The following is a 22,068-nucleotide window of genomic DNA, read 5'->3' on the forward strand; positions in this document are numbered from 1 at the left end:
ACAACGAAAATGCTTTTCTTCGGCAATCTTCGGAAATCTTCGGAAATTACGTCACACCTAGACGTGCGAGGGAAGTCCACCATAGAACAGTATTGTTTGTTGCATTGCTTCTCGGTAAGATGCCAGAGTGGTGTGTGGCGATGTTTTGTTCTCGCTCAAACGAAAAGTTGTATGAGTGGCCAAAGGATAGCAGGGCACGTAAATGGACATCTTTCGTTCGCACGAAGCGAATGAATTTCACGCCATCATCGAGTAGTGTTCTCTGCTGCAAACACTTCGAAGATGCCTGCTTCCTTAACCGGTCTGCTTATGATCAAGGATTTGCCAAAAAGTAAGTGTGATTTTTGGATAGATGACTGATGACTTTGTCAAAGCATAGCTGCCAACTGTTGTGGAATTGAACAGTATAAGCTAGCGACGTTAGCCGAAGGTTACTCGTGGAAATCCCCGATCATAGTTGTTGCTGCGTTCGCTAGGTTAAGCGTGTTTAAAGTGTGCGTAATCTACGATCATGTCCGAAAGGGTTAATCCACTGTCAATCGGGAAACGGGTGTGGATGTGCATATAAACGGGTCGGCGTCGCGGTAATTCACGGTCACGTTGCTGTAAGAGACACACACCGCCGTTGAGTTTGTGCACATTTATTTGTATTTGTATTATGTTGTTCCACCTTCATGCTTCAAGCATTGCATTGCTTATGGACGGTTTAGCGTTCACGGTGATCGCATGATAGATAGGCTTCTAGTTTGTGTTTTATGAGAGCCGGTGACAGCTGAAAAATAGCGTGTTGGTTTAGCGTAGCCATTGAGTCAATCTCGCAGCGAATCAGCGAGTGCGCAGGTCACGCAGTGAATCATGGGAAATGTAGTCTCGGGACAACACTGAAGTGGTGCTTTGTAATCTGTTCGCTTGTGTGAAAAAACTACATTTCCTCACGCCATTAGACGCCAATTCCTGCCGAGAGCTGTGTTCTAACTTTTCCATAAGAACTGCTCCATGTGTTAATAAAGAGACAAGGTTGTCAGCGCGTCGTGTGTTCGATACATTTGTAAACAAAAAGCTCATAGCAAGACACTATGCACAATCCGTTTAAGAGACACTGGAGTGGGAGGCGAGGAGGAGATCGGCGAGAAGCAAAACTTCGCGGTCGAATGTGGCGGCAGTCCGCTATTATTTTGTTTTCTTATTGTTGCCACAATAAAGTGGAGAAAGCCATCGAAGACTCATCTCCTTCTTTCCCCCCAACGTTTTTATATTATTATGTTATATGCACGAGAGCTGCCGGATCTGCCAAAATGAACATGAAGTCTGATTTTTTTTTTTTTTAACAATGTCATCAGATAGACAAAAACATAACATTATGTGCAAATGCCTGCATCTTCAAATCATAAAAATAATAACAGCCCATATCTTACCAATGTTGTAATCTCGATGGGTCTTGTATCTATTCCATGTCAGGTAGTCTAGGCACACTGCATTCTGATTAGCGTCTGGCTAATACATGTTAGATCCAACATAAAATTCCAAGCTCCTCTTCTTCCTCCAACTCTTCAAAAACTTGGATCTCCTCCCTTGCGCTCGGTCTATCGCTTATATCGCTGTTTGAATCATTGTTTGAAGGGCTTTGTATGGCGGCCGTATGTATGGAGCTGCCAACGCTGTTCCCGGTGTGACGTATCACTTCCGGGTTCGTCCCCTTTCAGGCTCGAACTTCGGAAACGCGATTATTTTGTCAAATATACAACATATACATTATTTTTTTCATGCTTTATTTGGTGGATAATGTTTAATTACTTTACTTGTGACCCTATTTGGCATGTGAAGAAATTAGTTCACACTACAGCTTTAAAATCATTCTAGGTCATCTCAGGGATCGTCAAATCCTTTTGGAAGCCTTGGAACTATCTCGTCGGGACTGGAAGCGGAGGTGAGGATACGTCCGAAACTCCCAAAGGGGCGAAAGCTGAAGATGTGAAAATGAAGAAGACGGAGGATGAAGGGACTTTGGACACGACAGCATCACCAGGTGGGGACTTTGAATTTTTAAGTTTCCCATTTACGCCTTTTTGACTTCAAGTAATACATTTTTCAAAGCACATTATCTGTTTAAATAGGATAAGTGTTCTGAAAAACAAAATAAACTTCCTGTTGAATTTGAGTCACTTCCTCGGGGACATTCCCGAAACACTTCCTGTTCAGTAACCCAAAATCAACATGAAGTGATCCGTAAATGCCCCAAAATTAAACCCATCGGTTGCTATTGACTGCCATAGACATCCGATCCGTTTTCCAGTTAATATGAATTGGGTGTCTGCTAGTGATAAACCCAATTCAGTTCACAACAGAAGTATGAAAAGACATTGTTTTTCCCATTGAGTGCCTATTCATCATCATCATCATCATCTGGAGAGGAATGTCCGTTGGGAAGTCGAATGTCAGATTCAAAAGGAGCAGTGTGGTTTTCGTCCCGGCTGTGGAACAGTGGACCAGCTCTACACCCTCGGCAGGGTCCTGGGTAAATGGGAGTTCGCCCAACCAGTCTACATGTGTTTTGTGGATCTGGAGGAAGCGTTCGACCATGCGCCTCGGGAAGTCCTGCGGGCGGTGCTCCAGGAGTACGGGGTACCCAGCCCCTTAGTAAGGGCATTTCGGTTCCTGTACGACCGGTGTCAGAGTTTGGCCTGTATTGCCGTCAGTAAGTCGAATTTGTTCCCTAGTGAGGATTGGACTCCGCCAAGGCTGCCCTTTGATTCTGTTCCTAACCTTTATGGACAGAATTTCTAGGTGCAGCCGAAGCATTGGTGGCCTCAGCATTGCATCTCTGCTTTTTGCAGATGATGTGGTTTTGTTAGGTTTGTGACGATCGGGTAATGACGGCAACTAGTAGCGGTTCTGCCGAAATGCATGGGAAGTTGAGGCAACCACGACTCTGAGTAGTGCTTATCCATATTATATCATGCGTGCGGTCTCGATCTAAATGCACTGTGTGGTGAATGACACAAGCGCAGCATGTGAAGTAAAAGCTAATTTATTATAATATTAAGCAATGCATTGATCTAGGCGTTAGAAGCCGAATCTTGTGCTCGCGATAGCCGAATTCTATCTCTACTATCGGTTCATTGAATATTTAATGGATAGTTACTGTCGAATGGTAACTTTACTATCGATACAGCTGTGTCTCTCACCTTTAAAACCGGATATCCGGTCGTATCGGTTTATCGTTCTTAAGCTTAGCGATTATCCCTGCTTCTGGTAGTATTAGCTCGCTCTTCTTGCCACTAAGTGTGATTGTTTTTGTTGCGCTGGCTATTAGGGATTAATAATATTAGCTATTGTCTAAATCATCACATGTGGAGAAAAATCTTTTAACGTGAAAAACTGTATTGCCATCTTTCTCGTTTCGTCAAGAGATTTGGATGGTTGAACACATTCAAACAGGTCCAATGGAAAGCAATTGCTAATTAAGTTCTTTCTGACTCACTCAATGTGGCTTTTGTCTCAGTCTTTGTGTTTCCCGGTGAGAGCTTTTTGAGTCTTTTTTCATGAGTGGAGTTCTAAGGAAAGTTCAATGGAACAAAGATTGTCATTATTTCAGTTTATGCTACCGTTTTGTTTGGTGGTGTGCTGTGAGATTTTTCCTGTGTGGCTCAATTAACATCGGGGAACACCACTGTCTAGGGATGGGAACCTCTGGGGAGTTTACGATACAATTTGCGATACAAGGCTCACGATAATGATGATCTCACAACATGGTGATACAACACTTATGAGGAAATCGTTACTGGATATTTTAGTAAACAACTAATAAACAGAAAAACAAAACATCCAGTGTCAAAGGGTTATAGACGAATCATAAGCAAAACCAACAATGAAGCACAAATCTTTTGTTTCCTTCATCTGCAGGCTCAAGTTTGGCGTCCACTAGTACCTCCAAGGACTCAACCTCTGCCAAAGCAGAATCATCCACTCAACCGACATCTTCACATGCATCTAATAATTCCTTGACTACCATTACAGCCATCAGTGAGAAGACTTCAGAAAAAAGTCCGTCCATCTCCACCGCCTCGACTCCTGAAACAACTTCATCTAGCGTGGAACCGTGGGTTCGCGTCGATACCGAGACCACAACTCAGCCCGACAAGAAGGACGTTACGATAACGTCGCGAGCCGGTTCCAGAGGAGGAAGAGGCAGAGGGAAGAAAAACAGAGGAGAGGACCGAAGCAGAGGAGAAGACGAAGGAAGCGGTGAGATTACCGGCGCGGAGGCTAAAGGGGAGATTCAAGTCTCGCGACGTCCAGCCGGGACGAGCAAACCAAGAGAAAGGTCCAGGTCTAGGGATCGTGGTCATAGGAAAGGACAAATCACGACAACTACAAGCGCCAGCCCTACCACCACTCCCGAGCCCACCGTGATGTCAACATCTCAGATAACAGCGTCCAAACTCTTGTCCACCGTTTCAACTGAAGCCCAATCGGCATCTATCCGAGCTGAATTGGAGCACACGTCTTCATCATCAAGCTCATCGTCCTTTTCAACCTCAAGCCAGTCTCCAGCTTCATCTCCAACTCAGACTGTTAGATCAGCAGGACCTCGGCTATTTCCTCTCTCAGACAACCCGAATAGCTCAGCTAACCCGAGATCATCGCTAGACTGGGTTCCAGTTGAGACTGTGGCGGTTCTGAACGTCACTCTGGGTTCTCCTCTAGAGGAAGAAGAGCCTGCCTGGTCCCAGACTGTTGGCTCAGGGTCCCCATTAGCGAGCAATGTGGACGAGGAGAGCAGCAGGTTCAACGTCAGCACCGTCGCTTTGGTCCCAGCTGGTAAGCATTGAATTCCTGTTTTATGAAAGCCGCTTCTGGCAGTGAATGGTTGTTCCAGTGCAATTGACGGCGATAAACGTGCTATCCATTTTGAACCGGGATCGCACTTAGTCTAAAATGTCTTTTGCCGTCGGTGGCAGGTAATGAATTCAAATGATAACTTTGGCTATCAGGAGGTTTACACTAGGGGAGTAATGCAGTGGCAGGTACTGGTCTTTCAATGAGAGGAATCTCAAAGTGTGTCCGTCTGTGAGTGCTACGTGACAGTGGAGGGGCTCAGCGGCTGCTCAGTAGAGAAAGAAACTAGAGAGCCAGAAGTCAGGTCTCCAAACGCAAGCAGCTGCAATAAAAAAATAAAAATAAATAAATAATAATAATAATACATTTTATTTCTAGAACACAAAACACACAAAGACGCTTCACAAGAGACATGGAATCACAGTATGATAAAAAGGTATTAAAAGGATAAAAAATTAAAAGCACAATAAAAAGTAAAAATATAACAGAGTTAGGGGTCATGGTGGGTAAGAAAGAGTGAACAGGTGTGTTTTCAGTCTAGATTTGAAAAGTGATAGGGTAGATATGCTGCGAAGATCAGGGGGTAGTGAGTTCCAGAGCTGGGGGGGCGCACTGAGTAAAAGCTCTGGAACCAAAGGTGGAGAGGCGGACACGGGGGACGGAGAGGGGAAGAATAGTGGTAGAGCGGGTTGGATTGTTTCGACCAGGGGTGTCCAAACTTTTTGCAAACGGGGCCAGATTTGGTGTCATAAAAATGGTGGGGGGGGCGACCTTGGCTGACGTTTTTTACGTAGAACAATTAGGGCTGTCAAAATTATCGCGTTAACAGGCGTTAATTTTTTTAATTAATCACGTTAAAATATTTGACGCATTTAACGCACACACCCCGCTCAAACAGATTAAAATGACAGCAAAGCGTCACTTGTGTTTTTTGGTGTTTTTCCGCCCTCTGCTGGCGCTTGGGTGCGACTGATTTCATGGGTTTCAGGCTTCAGCACCATCATTATTATTGACATCAACAATGGCGAGCTACTAGTTTATTTTTTGATTGAAAATTTTACAAACTTTATTAAAACGTTAAGAGGGGTTTTAATATAAAATTTCTATAACTTGAACTAACATTTATGTTTTAAGAACTACAAGTCTTTCTATCCATGGATCGCTTTAAGTGAATGTTAATAATGTTAATACCATCTTGTTGATTTATTGTTATAATAAACAAATACAGTACTTATGTACAGTATGTTGAATGTATATATCCGTCTTGTGTCTTATCTTTCCATTCCAACAATAATTTACAGAAAAATATGGCATATTTTATAGATGGTTTGAATTGCGATTAGTTACGATTAATTCATTTTTAAGCTGTGATTAACTCGATAAAAAAATGTAATCGTTTGACTGCTCTAAGAACAATATATTTAAGCAAATTTTAGCAAGCTATTCTGCGCGTCACATTTGATTTATGTAAAAATAGCGTGCTTAATGGCGTGAAAAAAGCGGAAGAGCTAAGTGAAGCTAACGAACAGCTAAGCGGAGCTAGGCGATGCTAAGCGAGGCTAAGCTAAGCTAAACGGCGCTACATGAAGCTAAGTGACTGATATTCAGTCCGTCGTCGTGGAACAGTCCATTGTAGTGCGTGTGTGCGGGGGAGAGATAATATAAATGCAGCATTCAAACGGGTTTCTTTTTTGTTTTGTTTTTTGTTTGTTTGGTATGCTGACATAATTATACATGACGAATAGTTGGGGGTGCTGCTGGCTCCGGTGGCCCAAGCCCTTGCTCGTTGGGGCAAGGGCAGCTGGTTGGGGGCCCCCTACTGGTTGGGGACCTAAGGCGATCGCCTACTTCACCTGAATAGTAGATCCGCCTATGAATGTATTTATACGTTTTTGGGAGCCAATGAATTAAGCATGAGCAATGTTTAGCAGGTTAGCAAAAAAAAAAAACATTATCTCTTTACCAGCCACTCGACTGTTTGGCGTTTAGCGATGGAAATACAGCTGTTGCTTCTGTTTCCGTTGAATCATAAACCTCACTTGCTTGACGCCTGAAGGCCGATCATCGCGCTATCAGGAACATTCCTTGCATCCCAGATGAGTTGCGATCGGTGTGTGAATGTAATGTGTGAATCATCTATATATTAGTAGGTCAATGAGGCAACAAGGTATATATCATAATTTATCGTAATGGACCTCACCTGTGATTCTACAAAATAATACATATGAAATAGGAGTCCAGTTAACACTAGAAATTCCGGAGAATTCTGGAGCATGAGTACCGTAATTTTCGGCGTATAAGCCGCTACTTTTTCCCTCATTTTGAATCCTGCGGCTTATTTTATTGATTTATTTGGGTAAATAGTTAACACTTTACTTGACAGTGGCGTCATAAGACTGTCATAAGACCGTCATAATTATGACATGAAACTTTCGTGGTCATTACTGAATGCTTATGACGGATGTTATTAAGTGTCATCCGGCAAATTATGTCATTAACTCCATTTATGTCCAGCTCGGATCTTTTACAGCCATTTAAAAGAGAGGTAATTTGCCGGATGACACTGTTATAAGCAATCATTAATGTTCATGACAGTCTCATATCATAATTATGATTTTCTTTTGACAGTTTTATGGCGCCACTGTCAAATAAAATGTTACCAAATACCATAACTATCAATAAATGAAACAACTAGAACAGTAACTGAAGAAATAATTAGCACAGAACATGAATTTCTATTGTTGTTTACAGCTGTAGCGCTGCAATGCATGCTAGGAGGCATGTTGGACAACAACAGTGTTGGTAGCAGAGGTTGACTCTCTCCCCCAAGGGAGCAGTGATGGCCAAATGAAGCTTCTTGAAGCAATGAAGCTTTGCAGCGAATTGGTTCAAAGCTTGCCGCTGTCAAGTAAATTGTTAATGGTTAATTATGTTTTGGTGTAAATATTCCATAATACAGTAAGGACTGCTGCGACTTATAGTCCAGTGTTGCTTATCTATGAACAAATGTCGTTTTCGTGTCAAATTTGGCCAGTGGCGGCTTACAGTCAGGTGCACCTTACAGTCCAAAATTTAGGGTATTTGCCTTGGAGAAGGCAGAATCAGCCTTTGCTGGGCGTTCTAGTGTTAAAGGGATGATCACTGAAGGTTTCATTTTTTTATTCTTCATGACCTTGGTACTGCGTCATGTATTCAAAATAATACTGTATCACCCCCCGGCTGTACTCTCATCAAAAAAGGGAAGACCACCTTCATGTCATTGTGGAGAATATGCTGATTAAGTCTGCAGCTCGACGCTCCCGGCTGGCTTTTCCACTTCTGTTGGCTTGATAATGAGCACGCTAAGAGGAAACATCCCATCAGCCGCCAGCCGAAATCCTCACGGGGCTCGGCGATATCCCCGCATTTCTATGGTGATTACTTTGCTCTTCTGCAAATCTGCAGCGAACAAGTCAAAGCTACCGACCGGCGGTAGGAGGAGAGAACAAGCTGTAAATCGTATTGATGAGCGGTTTCCTCGGGGGACGGGGGCTTGAAGGGGGGTGATGGGAGTTGCTTGTGCCGGGGATGAAGGTTGATTGATTGAACGGGAGCCCCCTCAGGCCCGTAAACACATAAACGCTGATATTTCAGCAACGCAAAGTAAAGATTGGGATGGATGAGCTTGTGAGGAAAGCGGGTGGGGTAATGGATTTCCTCGAGCTTTGGTTGTTGGGGTGTCGGTTTTACTCGCCCCTCACCACTTCATCAGTCAGTGGCTTAATGGCGGGGGTGGAGAAAACAACAATGTAGAGCGAACCGACGCATATATTGGTTGCTATTGTTTGGTCTCTGTCAGGGAAGCTCAAGTTTGAACTCCGAGACAAGTATCAACAGATAACAAAATGAGAATAATGAATCAGACAGTCAAGGATTGCCTGCTCGGAAGACTTTTATATAATATGATATATCACGGGTACAAAATTAGGGATGTCCCGATCCAGGTTTTTGCACTTCCGATCCGATACCGATATTGTTTTGCACTTCCGATCCGATACCGATACTGGCCGATACCGACCTATCTGAGCATGTGTTAAAGTTTAAAGTTATTTAGCCTCTTTACTTAGTTGTCAGACTGGTGTTGAAAAAGGTTTTAGTACTCTTGATAACACAACTAGCCAGCTGAATTAGGTGAGTTTGAATAACACACACGGTTGGTAACAAGAAACTGACCTGTTTATTCAGTGACAAACACAAAACATTATAAATAACAAACAGAAATGGCATAGTCAGTCAGTAAAACGTGCAAATAATATTATAAACTGCCTTAAAAAAGAAAAACACACCAACAACCTCAGTGGAAAATCCCACAAATCCCCCAAGCTATTAGATGCTTTTAATGTTTTGTGCATTAGTTACAAAAATTGTATAAAAAGCCTCTCAGGTTTAAATAAACGACTATTTCAGTTTCAAGTTAACATTTTAAAACAGTAAATAAAATACTCAAGTCCCCATTCTGTATCAGCAGCTTTAAACTACATTCAATTCATAAAATTTTGCGAATCAACTGTTAAAGTTGTTAAAATTGCTCCCGTTATTCCATAATTTCCCTTCTGTCTACTTTCGACATGTGAAAGTTTTAAAACTGTTTTGAAGATAGATTCAAGTCAAGATTTTGCCGATTTAGGAGTATTTTAGATAAAAAGTTCATTAGGTTCGCTTGGAAGGTTCACAACAGCCTACTAGGGAAGTCTTCTGCTTTAAGATGGCGGCTGTTTACTAATGCATCTGGTTTTCAATACTTCAATGTTGCTTATGCAGTTGAGGCTGTCGTTTTGCATCTAGTTCTATATACATATGATATCTATTATCTCCAGTAAAACGACGTTGACGTAGTTTGTAGCGCTTTCAGCAGCAGTCAGGTATTCTTGTGTTTTTTATCCAGCGGCATGAGTTGAGCTAAAGCCGTGAGTTGAGCATTGGCATTACCAGTGTTGTTAATCTTACTGAAAAAAAGTAATTAATTATAGTTACAAATTGCTTCTCCCAAAAAGTAATTGCGTTAGTAACTCAATTACCTGAATGTAAGAGTAATTAATTACTTGGCAAAGTAATTGGTGATACTTTTTTTTTTCCCTCAAAAAAAAAAAAAAAAAAACATTGGCCCTACTATGTAAAGTTTTTTGTGAAGGTTTTTGGTACAATTGGCCCGAGTCCAATTCTTTACCCTAATTTACCCTTTACCCTGAATCAACTGTTAAAAGTTGTTAAAATTGCTCCCATTATTGCATTAGTTCCCTTCTCTCTACTTTCGACATACGAAAGTTTTAAAACTGTGTCATCATTTAAAGATAGATTCAAGTCAAGATTTTGCCGATTTAGAAGTATTTTAGATTAAAAGTTACTTAGGTTCGCTAGGAAGGTTCTCTACAACAGAGCCGTAATAAAAGGTCTCCTGCTTTAAGATGGCGGCTGTTTACTAACGCATCTAGTGCCGTGTCTGTCATTTTGCATCTAGTTATATCTATATACAGTAAATGTGATATCTACCATGTCTACCATATCTACCATAACATGCGGGCGTAGTTTGTACGCTATCGGCTACAACAGGTATTATTGGAGCTACCTAGCATCGCGTTTGCTCAGCGTCACAACTTTCTTGCCTCCTCCCCACTCCTGCTCTGCTTTGTCGTCTCGGTGAGTCCATCTCCCTCAGACTTTTCGACCAATATAATAACGCATAGTAACGCATGCCTTTCCGTCCTCAGTAACGGTAACGGCGTTGCCAAGATGAGAAAAGTAATTAATTAGATTACCCACTACTGAAAAAAATAACGCCGTTAGTAACGCCGTTATATTGTAACGCCGTTATTAACAACACTGGGCATTACCCGGGTCTATGACAAGCATTATGTTTACTTTCGGCATTGTGTCCCGAAGACCGCGCTGTGTATTAGGTCCGCTTTACTTGACATATTTCAATAATCGGAATTTGGATGTTTGTGAATCGTTCTCGAATCTTCCAAGGCCGAATCGCTGAAGGAGGTAATGACGGCTGGGCATGTTGTACCGTGGTTCTAAGTGTTGGATGGTGCGTCTTTACTCACGAGAGATAATGGCTCGTCATCCAGAATGAATTCTTCGGCAATGACTCTTGGGCTTTGGGACTGTCGAGTGCCAGTTTGTCACGCATAGCAAGAGTTTCTGCCAGTGTTATTTGCTAGGACCTTTTTTTTTTGTCTTCGGTTTTCTTAACATACTCCTCATATTGTTTGTGGTGGTATTTCGCTAAATGCTTGGTTAGGTTGGTTGTATTAAAACTTCTTACAGCTTTACCCCTATGCTTGACTTTATTGTGCATATGTTGCACTCTGCCTCTTCGTCTTTGTCGTCCTTTAAGGTGAAATGATCCCACACAGCTGACATTTTTACCGATAAAGTCTCTCGGTAAATTGGGAGACGGTAATGTAAATGTTGTGTGTCGAAGGTGTGCCGTAAAATGCGGACCGGATTTTAGGGAAACCGAAGCAAAAACTAGAATGGATTATGTAAATCGGTGCGCTGGCAAATGCGGACCGGACTTTTAAAAAAAAAAACTGGATCGGAAGTCTGCATCGGAATTTTTCCGTGTCGGCCGATCCGATACCGATGCGCATTTTTTTGTGCATATCGGCGTCCGATCCGATCCAAATATTGGATCGGGAATCTATACAAAATTATGACTCAACTATGAGCTGAGATCAGCCAGAAAGTACGAAGCTGTACAATACAAGCTGGACATTTATACTGTTTAAAAGGGCGGTGCCGAAGCGCCCCGTGAAACGAAACTTTACCCAGAAACGAAACTCATCATCTTACAAGCCTTAGTATTTTTCCATACAAAAACATCTTGGAGCTGAGACCTTGAACACTGGTGCCGGGTGGAACGAAGATAAGAAACCACTGTACTCCCTTGCATTCATTCAGGGCACATTGGAAGACAACGGAGCATAACAGTCCATATTTGGGCATATGGTGATACCGTCTACGATCGTCAAGGCCATGAGAAGGCACGCTCAAAAAGATTACAACAGATTATTATAAAATTAATACTCTATGCTATAATGTTCTCATGCAAGCATAACAAATGCATACAAAATATGAAATGTGTAATGGTTGTGTTTTAAGCATGAATACAATTCTCTCACAGTCTCTATAAGCATTGATTGTACATTTAATCAATATTTTTCATCTAAAGCTCCATTTAGCAGCACTGAATACATTTCAGGATACCATTAGATCAATTGTAACATTTTTCCCACTTCTACTTTTGACCCCCTGCTACACAATCGAACTCGACTAGTGAAGCACTGTAGTGCAGAGTAACACTACAAGGCTGGACTACACGTAGTAGCCAAATGTCAAGCACTAATAGGACTCTGGATCCCAGTAGTAGGCCTACTGCTGTTTTAGTCAAACTACAGCGAGAAAAAAAATGTCATATAGTCGTTAAAAGCAGTTACTGTACACTAAGTCGGAATTAATCCTTTAAGTACCCTAAAATAACTATCCCAAAAGTCCTAAAGTATTGTATTTTGTTTAATGATGGAGGATACACTGCCCTCTGGTGGCAGCGTTGGGTCTGGCTCGACTGTCGTCTTATGACTGAGAAGCACTCTTGTCTGACGTGGGTAAAGGACAGCTGCGCTTTGGTTTGGCCCACATAAGGCTGTAAGTTGTTTCAGCTAATATATGGCGGAAAACACTCAGTTGACTTGAAGTTCCGCTCTGAGACCCCCAATTTGGCCAAATTTCAAAATTGTCCTTTATGCACGTGTGATACGTCATTGGAAAGCTTAAATTTTCAATTTTCTGGGGGAAGAAAAATTTTGAACCGGAGGGCATTTTAATTTTTTGTTGTTTTTTTTTTTTTTTTTTTTTTAACTGCAAAACTCTAACTGGAGGTGAGAGCACGCGAGAGCATAATTAAAGACGCCATGATTTTAATGAGATATTATCGCGTACTTACCTCTTTTCGATCCAAAAACTCCATGTAGCATGTTTCACTGAGTGTCAAGACACAGCTGTGAATGGCCACAGTCGGATTTATGGAGGATTTTATGGGTGAAACATGTTAATATAACAAGGGTCGCGATGCAGAAATCGCAGACATCAAGCAATGGTCGAGATGTTCTTTTTCATATATTTACCCTTTTACACTTTTTTTTTTCTTCTTTGTTTGGATCTATTATTTATCATCTAAAAAATTGGGGGAAATGAAATAGCAATGGAAAAAAATACAATTAAGCGATAGTTACGAGGTAGATATCCGTGACTTTTTTTTTTACCGACACTAATTTTTTCATTGTGACATAATTTGTTTAAAAGCTTAAAATATGCGAGTGAATAATTTTTTAAAGTCTTTTTTTTTTTTTTAAACAAAATATTAGTCATCAATTAATGATTCTAAGCTAACATTTCGAATAATAAATATGATTACTTACCTTGTTTTTATGGCTAGTTTGAATCAAAGCGGTTGCGCGACGTCTGTAAACAGGGGTTTCCAGGGTAAAATGGACACATTAAGAATAGTTCGGAGACTTAATGTGCCACGAATCTGCTATGGCAGCATATTGGCATATTGTTCTATTAAACACAACAGTTCTTTTGGCTTAAAATATACCAGTTTATTTTAAAGAGGGGTGCAAGAGCAGAAACTGCTTTTTCAGCCTTGTCTGTGTTTTCCGCCATATGTTTGTGTATGTATTTATAATTAAGTTTACAGCTAAAGTTTGTGGAGTTACATGTGCGCGATTTGCTATGTGAATTATAAATACGTTAGCATTTGTAGCATTTAAGATAGCAAATTTTTGTTAGGCTAATTTAATCTACTAAATTTACATATTAATCAGACTAGATGGATGTTTGAACACCGCTTGTTTTGTGTCAAGTGTTTTATTGTTAAAATACGTGTTGTTTGTTTATCGGACTTATTAAAAAAAAAAAGCCTGTAGACAAAATGGTAAATGAGACTCCGGCGTAAATGCATTGCTGGCAATGTCACAGGGAAAACACTGAATTTTCAGAGATGTGGGCTTTCTCTATATGAACAAGTGGAATGGATTGTATAGCGATGCACTGAAGGGGCTCTACCTTACTACCGTAATTTTCGCACTATAAGGCGCACCTGACTATAAGCCGCCACCCACCAAATTTTGCATGAAAACGGAATTTGTTCATAGATAAGCCACACTGGACTATAAGCCACAGCTGTCCTCACTGTATTAATTATATTAACCGGGAGCACTTTATTTGACAACAGTATCACACAACTGTCATAAGAGCAAATGAACCACAATGAAGCTTTGAAACAACTGGCTGCAAAGCTTCATTGCTTCAAGAAGCTTCATTTGGCCATCACTGCTCCCTTGGGGGAGACAGTCAACCTCTGCTGCCACCTGCTGTCAACATTGTTGTTGTCAAACATGCCTCCGAGCATGCATTGCAGCGCTACTGATGTAAATAACAATCAAAATTCATGTTCTGCGCTAATTATTTCTTCAATTACTGTTCTAGTTTTTTCATTAATTGCAAGTTATGGTATTTGTTACCACTTTATTTGACAGTGGCGCCATATAAGACTGTCATTAGACAATCATAATTATGACATGACACTGTCCTGAACATTAATTGTTTATAACAGATATCATTTAGTGGTATCTGGCAAATTATCTCGCTTTTGAATGGATGTAAAAGATCCAAGCTGGACATAAATGAAGTTAGTTACACGGTTTGCCAGTTGACATAAGCATTTAATAATGCCCATGATAGTGTTATGTCATAATTGTTACGGTATTATGACAGTCTTATGAATCCGTTCTCAAATAAAGTCTTACCTATTACCGTATTTTTCGGACTATAAGTCGCACCTAAGTAATAGTCGCACCAGCTATAAAATGGCCATTAAAGAGGAAAAAAACATATATAAGTCGCACCGGAGTATAAGTCGCATTTTTGGGGGAAATTTACATGATAAAATCCAGCACAGAGAACAGATACAGCAGAACAGAACAACATGCTGAATAAGTGTACAGTATGATAATGTCAAATGATGCATGAACAACAAAATGCGAACGTGGCCGGTTTGTTAACGTAACATAGCTATTAAGAGTCAGATAACTATATTATAAAGAACATGCTAACAAGTTTACCAAACCACCAGTGTCACTCCAAAATACCAAAATAACATGTGAAATGATATAATAATGTGTTAATAATTTCACACATAAGTCGCTCCTGAGTAGTAATGAATCGCACCCCCAGCGAAACTATGAAAACAAACTGCGACTTATAGTCCGAAAAATACAGTAACCCAAATAAATCAACAAATAAGCCGCAGGATTCAAAATAAAGGAAAAAAGTTGCGGCTTATAGTACGAAAATTACGAAACATGAAGAAAGGGGAAACTGACAGATTCATGATCATATTTAAGTTAATAATGTCAGGTTATAAGATTATTGATTTAAACTAATATTCTGGCAACTTTATAGTGAATATGTCAGCATTTTTTTGTGTGTATGTGTGTTTTTTTTTTTTTTAATAAAACAACAACAAAATTATTTAGGGGGTCTTAAGAATAAAATTTAGGGGGCTGTAAGCACCCCTAAAATAGGCCTAACGACACCACCGCTTGTGCTGCTAACCTAGCACAAACAATTGACATCATTTTTATATAAATTTGCATCTGATGGGCTAACTTCACAGTAGTTGGTAAAAAAGGGTGCTGATTTGTCTTACCAGTGAACACAAGTAATGTACTAGTACAGGTACATGTACTAGCTTATGCTAACTTAACGCACTGGTTGCCAATAAGTTATCTAACACTGCCAAAAGGTATTGATTAAATCCTCAAGCAACATTCCAAATGGGATGACGCAGTCGTCAGCATGAGGCTAGCACCCACATCAGCTGAATACAACGACATAAAAATGAGTGGAAGAATGCCTCGGGGATCACATTTGTCCTTCCTGTTTGAATCCATTAGTCGCGTAGTTTGTGTCGGGGGTGTCAGATGCCGCGCAGACCGGAGAACAGTTCACTCTGTCAGCTCCTTCTGCAAACACTATTGATTTTTCTGCAGCACTCACTTTAATGAACAGCCAATCGCGCAAGGTTTATCTTTCCAACGCGCGCGCTCGTAGCTCAGCTTGCCATATCGCTTGATATTTGTCGAGGTATGACTTGACCTTGCCCAACGCAGAGGTGTGTAAATCTTGGTGTACTCAGGGCCGGCGATGAGTGACTTGGTGCCCTAGGCGAAAGTGTAGCTAGGAGCACCCCAAAAAAATCACAATATTTGTTCTTAAATACAGTGTTACCTCAAGATACAAAATGAATTTGTTCAAGAGTGGCTTTTTTATCTTTTTTTTTTTTTTTTTGTATAATGAACCGTTTTTTACATGTAAATTTCTTAATTTGTTCCAAACACGAGTAAAACATCACATTCAATCTTATAATAAGGGTAAAACCAGATTGAAATAAGCGCCAAATACATTTGAATCATTAAGTATACCTAAACTAACCGTTAATACCTGTTGTACTGCCCAAAACAATGCGTTTCCTTGAAAACTGCTAGGCTGCTAGCTAACATTGAACGTCGTCCAGTAAAACACAAGGCTTTTCTTGTTTTTTTTCTAATAAGTAATTTTAGTTGTGAAACTGTAACAAAAAAATATGCGTACATTCAATGAACGATACAAAACACATTGGTACATAAATTAGGGTGACCAAACGTCCTCTTTTGCCCGGACAAGTCCTACTTCCACGTAGTGTCCTCGTGGTCCGGGCGGGTTTTGTGTCCGGTTTTTATGATTTTTCACGGGACCAATTTGAAGAGAATCCCTCCGACCGCTGGGTGGCAGCAGTTGACATGGCTCCAACGAGAATGGAGGGAAGTAGTAGTTCTTCTTGTTTTTGTTGGCAGTTTACCCCATCATGAGGCATTACCGCCATCTACTGGGTTGACGATTTGGCCACAATGCCTGAAGTTTTTTTTTTAATGATAAATACGTATATAATGGCAACTGTTGACTTCTGTCGGAGCTTTGACTGTAAAATCCCGTTTGGTGTCGCATCGGCGCGCTGCCGATGGTTGTAAACTTTTATAGCAAAGTTTGATTTTTGCCTCAGCTAGCTATCAGTAAGCTAAACCGCGTTAGGCATTATGGGAAACGTAGTTTTGAACTGCTACGTTTGGAAACATGCTGATTGAATAGTTTGTCAGTTTATTTCGGTTTTTGTTTGTGTGCAATCTAGAACATTGAATGAGAACATCAATTGAATGGGAATAACAATTTGTCAAAGGCAATTGTCGTGATAGTAATTTAAAAATGTTTAGTTGGCACATAGCCTACTGTGTGTATGTGTATTGACTGGACTACATTTCTATAGGTCTGCATTATATATATATTAGGGCTGTCAAACGATTAAAAATTTTAATCGAGTTAATTACAGCTTAAAAATTAATCGTAATTCAAACCATCTATAAAATATGCCATATTTTTCTGTAAATTATATATATATTCTGTAAAATAAATTGTTGGAATGGAAAGATAAGACACAAGATGGATATATACATTCAACATACGGTACTTAAGTATTTCACTCTACCGTCATTTAAATCTGTCTATGCTGTCCTCACTCCGAAGCATCTGCTTTTTCCAAAGCTAGACAGCTAGTGAACGACGCCTTAATAATCAGACTTCTTCATCTGATTTATTAATAAAATGGCATCAAACCATTGTCCTCTTTAGACCGTCGTAAAACTACAAAAAAAGTACACAAGCATTGCATTAGCTACAACGTTAGCTTAGCACGCTATACAGGTTCACTAAACATAAACAAAAAGTGTCTCATACAAAAAATATAACATTTTGCTTACTAACATAATATGTACATTCTTTACAACAACCATACTTACGGACAAATCTTGTCCAAGGATCAAATAAGCACAACATTACAATGTAGGCGTCAGCCCGAGACTCGTGCAGCCATATTGAACTGGCAAGAAAACAATAAACCATGTCGCAAAGCAACCACAAGTTTGCTGTTAGACAGCACAAAAAGCCTTGCTGTAAAACTTACCAAAAGGCAGAATACTGTCTGAGCGGGACATGTGCGTTAATTGCGTCAAATATTTTAACGTGATTCATTTAAAAAATTAATTACCGCCCGTTAACGCGATAATTTTGACAGCCCTAATATATATATATATATATATATATATATATATATATATATATATATATATATATATATATATATATATATAGTGAGGGGGCACACTGTAAATATATTAAAGTGGTATAGGCATCTTTGAGTTGGCTAAATTGCATAGCAAAAAAACCGCTAGCTTAAATGCTATATAATCCTAATAAACAAGTAGGGAGTTCACACTGTCATGCCAGACATGACAAATGACGACTTGTGGCATTGTTGCAATTGGAAAACTTGCATAGCAAAATACAGCTAGCTTAAATGCTATATAACGCTACTGTTTACAACAATTGGCTAACTTGCATAGCAAAAGTCCGCTAGCTTAAAAGCCATACAATGCTAATGCTTACAACAGTTGGCTAACTTGCATAGCAAAAGACCGCTAGCTTAAATGCATTATAATGCTAATAAACAAGCAGGGAGTTCACACTGTCATGCCAAACATGACGAATGAAGACTTGTGGCATTGTTGCAAATGGATAACTTGCATAGCAAAATACAGCTAGCTTAAATGCTATATAACGCTAATGTTTACACCAATTGGCTAACTTGCATAGCAAAAGTCAGCTGGCTTAAATGCTATATAATGCTAATGTTTACCAGATAGTTTCTGGTGCACACCAGACAGCTTAAATTCATTTTATTTCTGTCAATGTCCCTTTAGGGGCTCCGTAGTCTGTTCACTTCTGAAGCATTTTTTCCCCCAAAATCAAATTATCTCATAGCTCATTAGTTGCCATTGACAGCAACAGACGTCAAATCCCTTTGAACTGGAAGGGTTGCAGAAAATGAACATTTGTTCATTCGTTGCCATCCCTCTGAGTTCAAATGGATTGGATTTCTACTAGTGACAAACTAAATATACGTTTATATGCGTTTCCTGCTATTAAAGCAGGGGGTCAATGTGTTTATATGTAAGGTTTTCTGAGGATTTCACTCTCTTCTTTTTGAGTAACTGGACTTGGAAATCAGCATTGCCTCACAATTGATTTTTACCAACACCACACAAGCCTTCGCATACACACACGCCCTGTAGGAGATGGCAGAACAAAGACTCAAACAGCGGAGCTTCGCGACCAGAATGAACGGGTGGTGCTTTTCAAAGTCCCTAAGTCGCCATAATGAGCGGTCGAGGGGAGAAACACGTGGTGGTGCGACAATTGATATGGAAATGTGCAATTGTGGAAGCAGACCACACGCATGCACGCATTTAGCGAGGGTCAAAGGCAGGTCCAAGGCTTTCGGCGGGGGGTAGCTCATTTCTGCACGAGGATGTCTGGCGTCTGAAGTTCTCACGCCGCCCGCCACGATCGGCCTAGCGAGCAGGGGCTCGCTTTCCGTATGGTAACCATGACGACGCCGGCTGTGAGTGGATGGCGAGGTTGAAGCTCTTTGGCTTCTGATCGCTGTGAAAAGAAGGATGGGAGTGTGGTGGAGCCGGCTGTTTAGGCTGAAACTGCGGGGATGGCTAATTAGCATCACGGGACTGCGGGCGGGTTTATTTTCAGTATTTGAGCTGTGAATTGTCCGTTAATGACTTTTAACCAATATCCCGATGTTGTCAAATTAAAAAAAAAAACCTTACCGATATCAAACGGATACCGATACATGCGGTCGTGGATTTAACATATTATTGCTAATTGTACTATGAGCTTTAAAAATGATAAATATAACAACTTCAATGTTTTCCAAATAAACATTCTGTTGAAATAAGAGAAAAAATTAAACTGAAGTTATGGAAAAAGTGCCAAAATAAAGTCCCGTATAAATACATTGAAATGAGCAAAAATATCCGTAAATAAGAGGAATAATGGGTATACAGTGGAGCAAATAAGTATTTAGTCAACCGCCAATTGTGCAAGTTCTCCTACTTGAAAAGATTAGAGAGGCCTGTAATTGTCAACATGGGTAAACCTCAACCATGAGAGACAGAATGTGGAGAGAAAAAAAACAGAAAATCACATTGGTTGATTTTTAAAGAATTTCCAAATTAGAGTGGAAAATAAGTATTTGGTCACCCACAAACATGCAAGATTTCTGGCTGTCAAAGAGGTCTAACTTCTTCTAACGAAGCTCCACTCGTTACCTGTATTAATGGTCCCTGGTTTAACTCATTATCGGTATAAAAGACACCTGTCCACAACTTCAGTCAGTCACAATCCGAACTCCACTATGGCCAAGACCAAAGAGCTGTTGAAGGACACCAAAGACAAAATTGTAGACCTGCACCAGGCTGGGAAGACTGAATCTCGGTGTAAAGAAATCAACTGTGGGAGCAATTATTAGAAAATGGAAGACATACAAGACCACTGATAATCTCCCTCAATCTGGGGCTCCATGCAAGATCTCACCCCGTGGCGTCAAAATGATAACAAGAACGGTGAGAAAAATCCCAGAACCACACGGGGGGACCTAGTGAATGACCTACAGAGAGCTGGGACCACAGTAACAAAGGCTACTATCAGTAACACAATGCGTCGCCAAGGACCTCAAATCCTGCACTGCCAGACGTGTCCCCCTGCTGAAGAAAGTACACGTCCAGGCCCGTCTGTGATTCGCTAGAGAGCATTTGGAAGGTCCAGAAGAGGACTGGGAGAATGTGTTATGATCAGATGAAACCAAAATCGAACTTTTTGGTAGAAACACAGGTTCTCGTGTTTGGAGGAGAAAGAATACCGAATTGCATCTGAAGAACACCATACCCACTGTGAAGCATGGGGGTGGAAACATCATGCTTTGGGGCTGTTTTTCTGCAAAGGGACCAGGACGACTGATCTGTGTAATGGAAAGAATGAATGGGGCCATGTATCGAGAGATTTTGAGTGAAAATCTCCTTCCATCAACCAGGCCATTGAAGATGAGACGTGGCTGGGTCTTTCAGCATGACAATGATCCCAAACACACAGCCAGGGCAACAAAGGAGTGGCTTCGTAAGAAGCATTTCAAGGTCCTGGAGTGGCTTAGTCAATCTCCAGATCTAAACCCCATAGAAAATCTGTGGAGGGAGTTGAAAGTCCGTGTTGCCGATTTTCTGGGTTTTTTGCCACATTCTGTCTCTCGTGGTTGAGGTTTATCCATGTTGACAATTACAGGCCTCTCTAATATTTTCAAGTGGGAGAACTTGCACAATTAGTGATTGACTAAATACTTATTTGCCCCACTGTACATAAATCACGTTTACAGTAGTTACTCCAGTGAACCACTAGGGGGCAACTAAAGCATTTGAAATACAGATAAGCGATCATAGGACATGCCAATGTAATGGCAATTCCCAAGATGCAGTTTGCTGGGCTTTTGCGTCAATTCCTAATTGTTGTTCAAAAATTACTTTTTAACTGATAAGTTAAACCGATAACTCCAAGAATCCCATACCAGTACCGATATATGCAGTCGTGGACTTAACATATTATTGCTAATTGTACTGTGATGCACTGCTGGATGCCTTAATAATGATAAATGTAACAACTTCAGTGTTTTCCAAATAAACATTCTGTGAAAAATAAGAACAACTTAAACTGAAATTATCGAAAAAGTGCCGAAATAATGTCCATACAAATAAATTGAAATGAGTCAAAATATCTGTAAATCAAAGGATTCATTGATATAAATAAATCATAAATCAGTAGCTACCCCAAAGAGCCACTAGTGGGCAACCAAAGCATTACAAATGCACAGATTTTGTCACTTTTTTCAGTTACCTTATCAATTTAACTTGGTGGTGGTCCCCCTTTTTAAGAAGGGGACTAGGGGGGGGTTCCAATTTTATAGAGGGATCACACTCCCCAGCCTCTCCGGTAAAGTCTATTCAGGGGTGCTGGATAGGAGTGTCCGTCATTAAATCCAATCTCGGATTCAGGAGGAGCAGTGTGGTTTTCGTCCCGGCCGTGGAACAGCGGACCAGCTCTACACCCTCAGCAGGGTCCTCGAGGGTGCATGGGAGTTCGCTCAACCAGTCTACATGTGTTTTGTGGATCTGGAGAAGGCGTTCTACCAAG

General features: G+C 40.6%; 1 protein-coding gene across 1 annotated transcript in view; it reads left to right on the top strand.

The window, feature by feature from the left end:
• LOC130929360 (neurocan core protein-like) overlaps positions 1 to 22,068 on the top strand; it is a 128,442-nt gene that overhangs the window by 76,829 nt on the left and 29,545 nt on the right. Inside the window, exons 11-12 of the mRNA XM_057856458.1 lie at positions 1,861 to 2,026; positions 3,904 to 4,821. Coding sequence (XP_057712441.1) covers positions 1,861 to 2,026; positions 3,904 to 4,821 — 1,084 coding nt within the window. The remainder of the gene's footprint in view (positions 1 to 1,860; positions 2,027 to 3,903; positions 4,822 to 22,068) is intronic.

The sequence above is a fragment of the Corythoichthys intestinalis genome, chromosome 14 (assembly GCF_030265065.1).
Source record: "Corythoichthys intestinalis isolate RoL2023-P3 chromosome 14, ASM3026506v1, whole genome shotgun sequence".
Classification (NCBI taxonomy): domain Eukaryota; kingdom Metazoa; phylum Chordata; class Actinopteri; order Syngnathiformes; family Syngnathidae; genus Corythoichthys; species Corythoichthys intestinalis.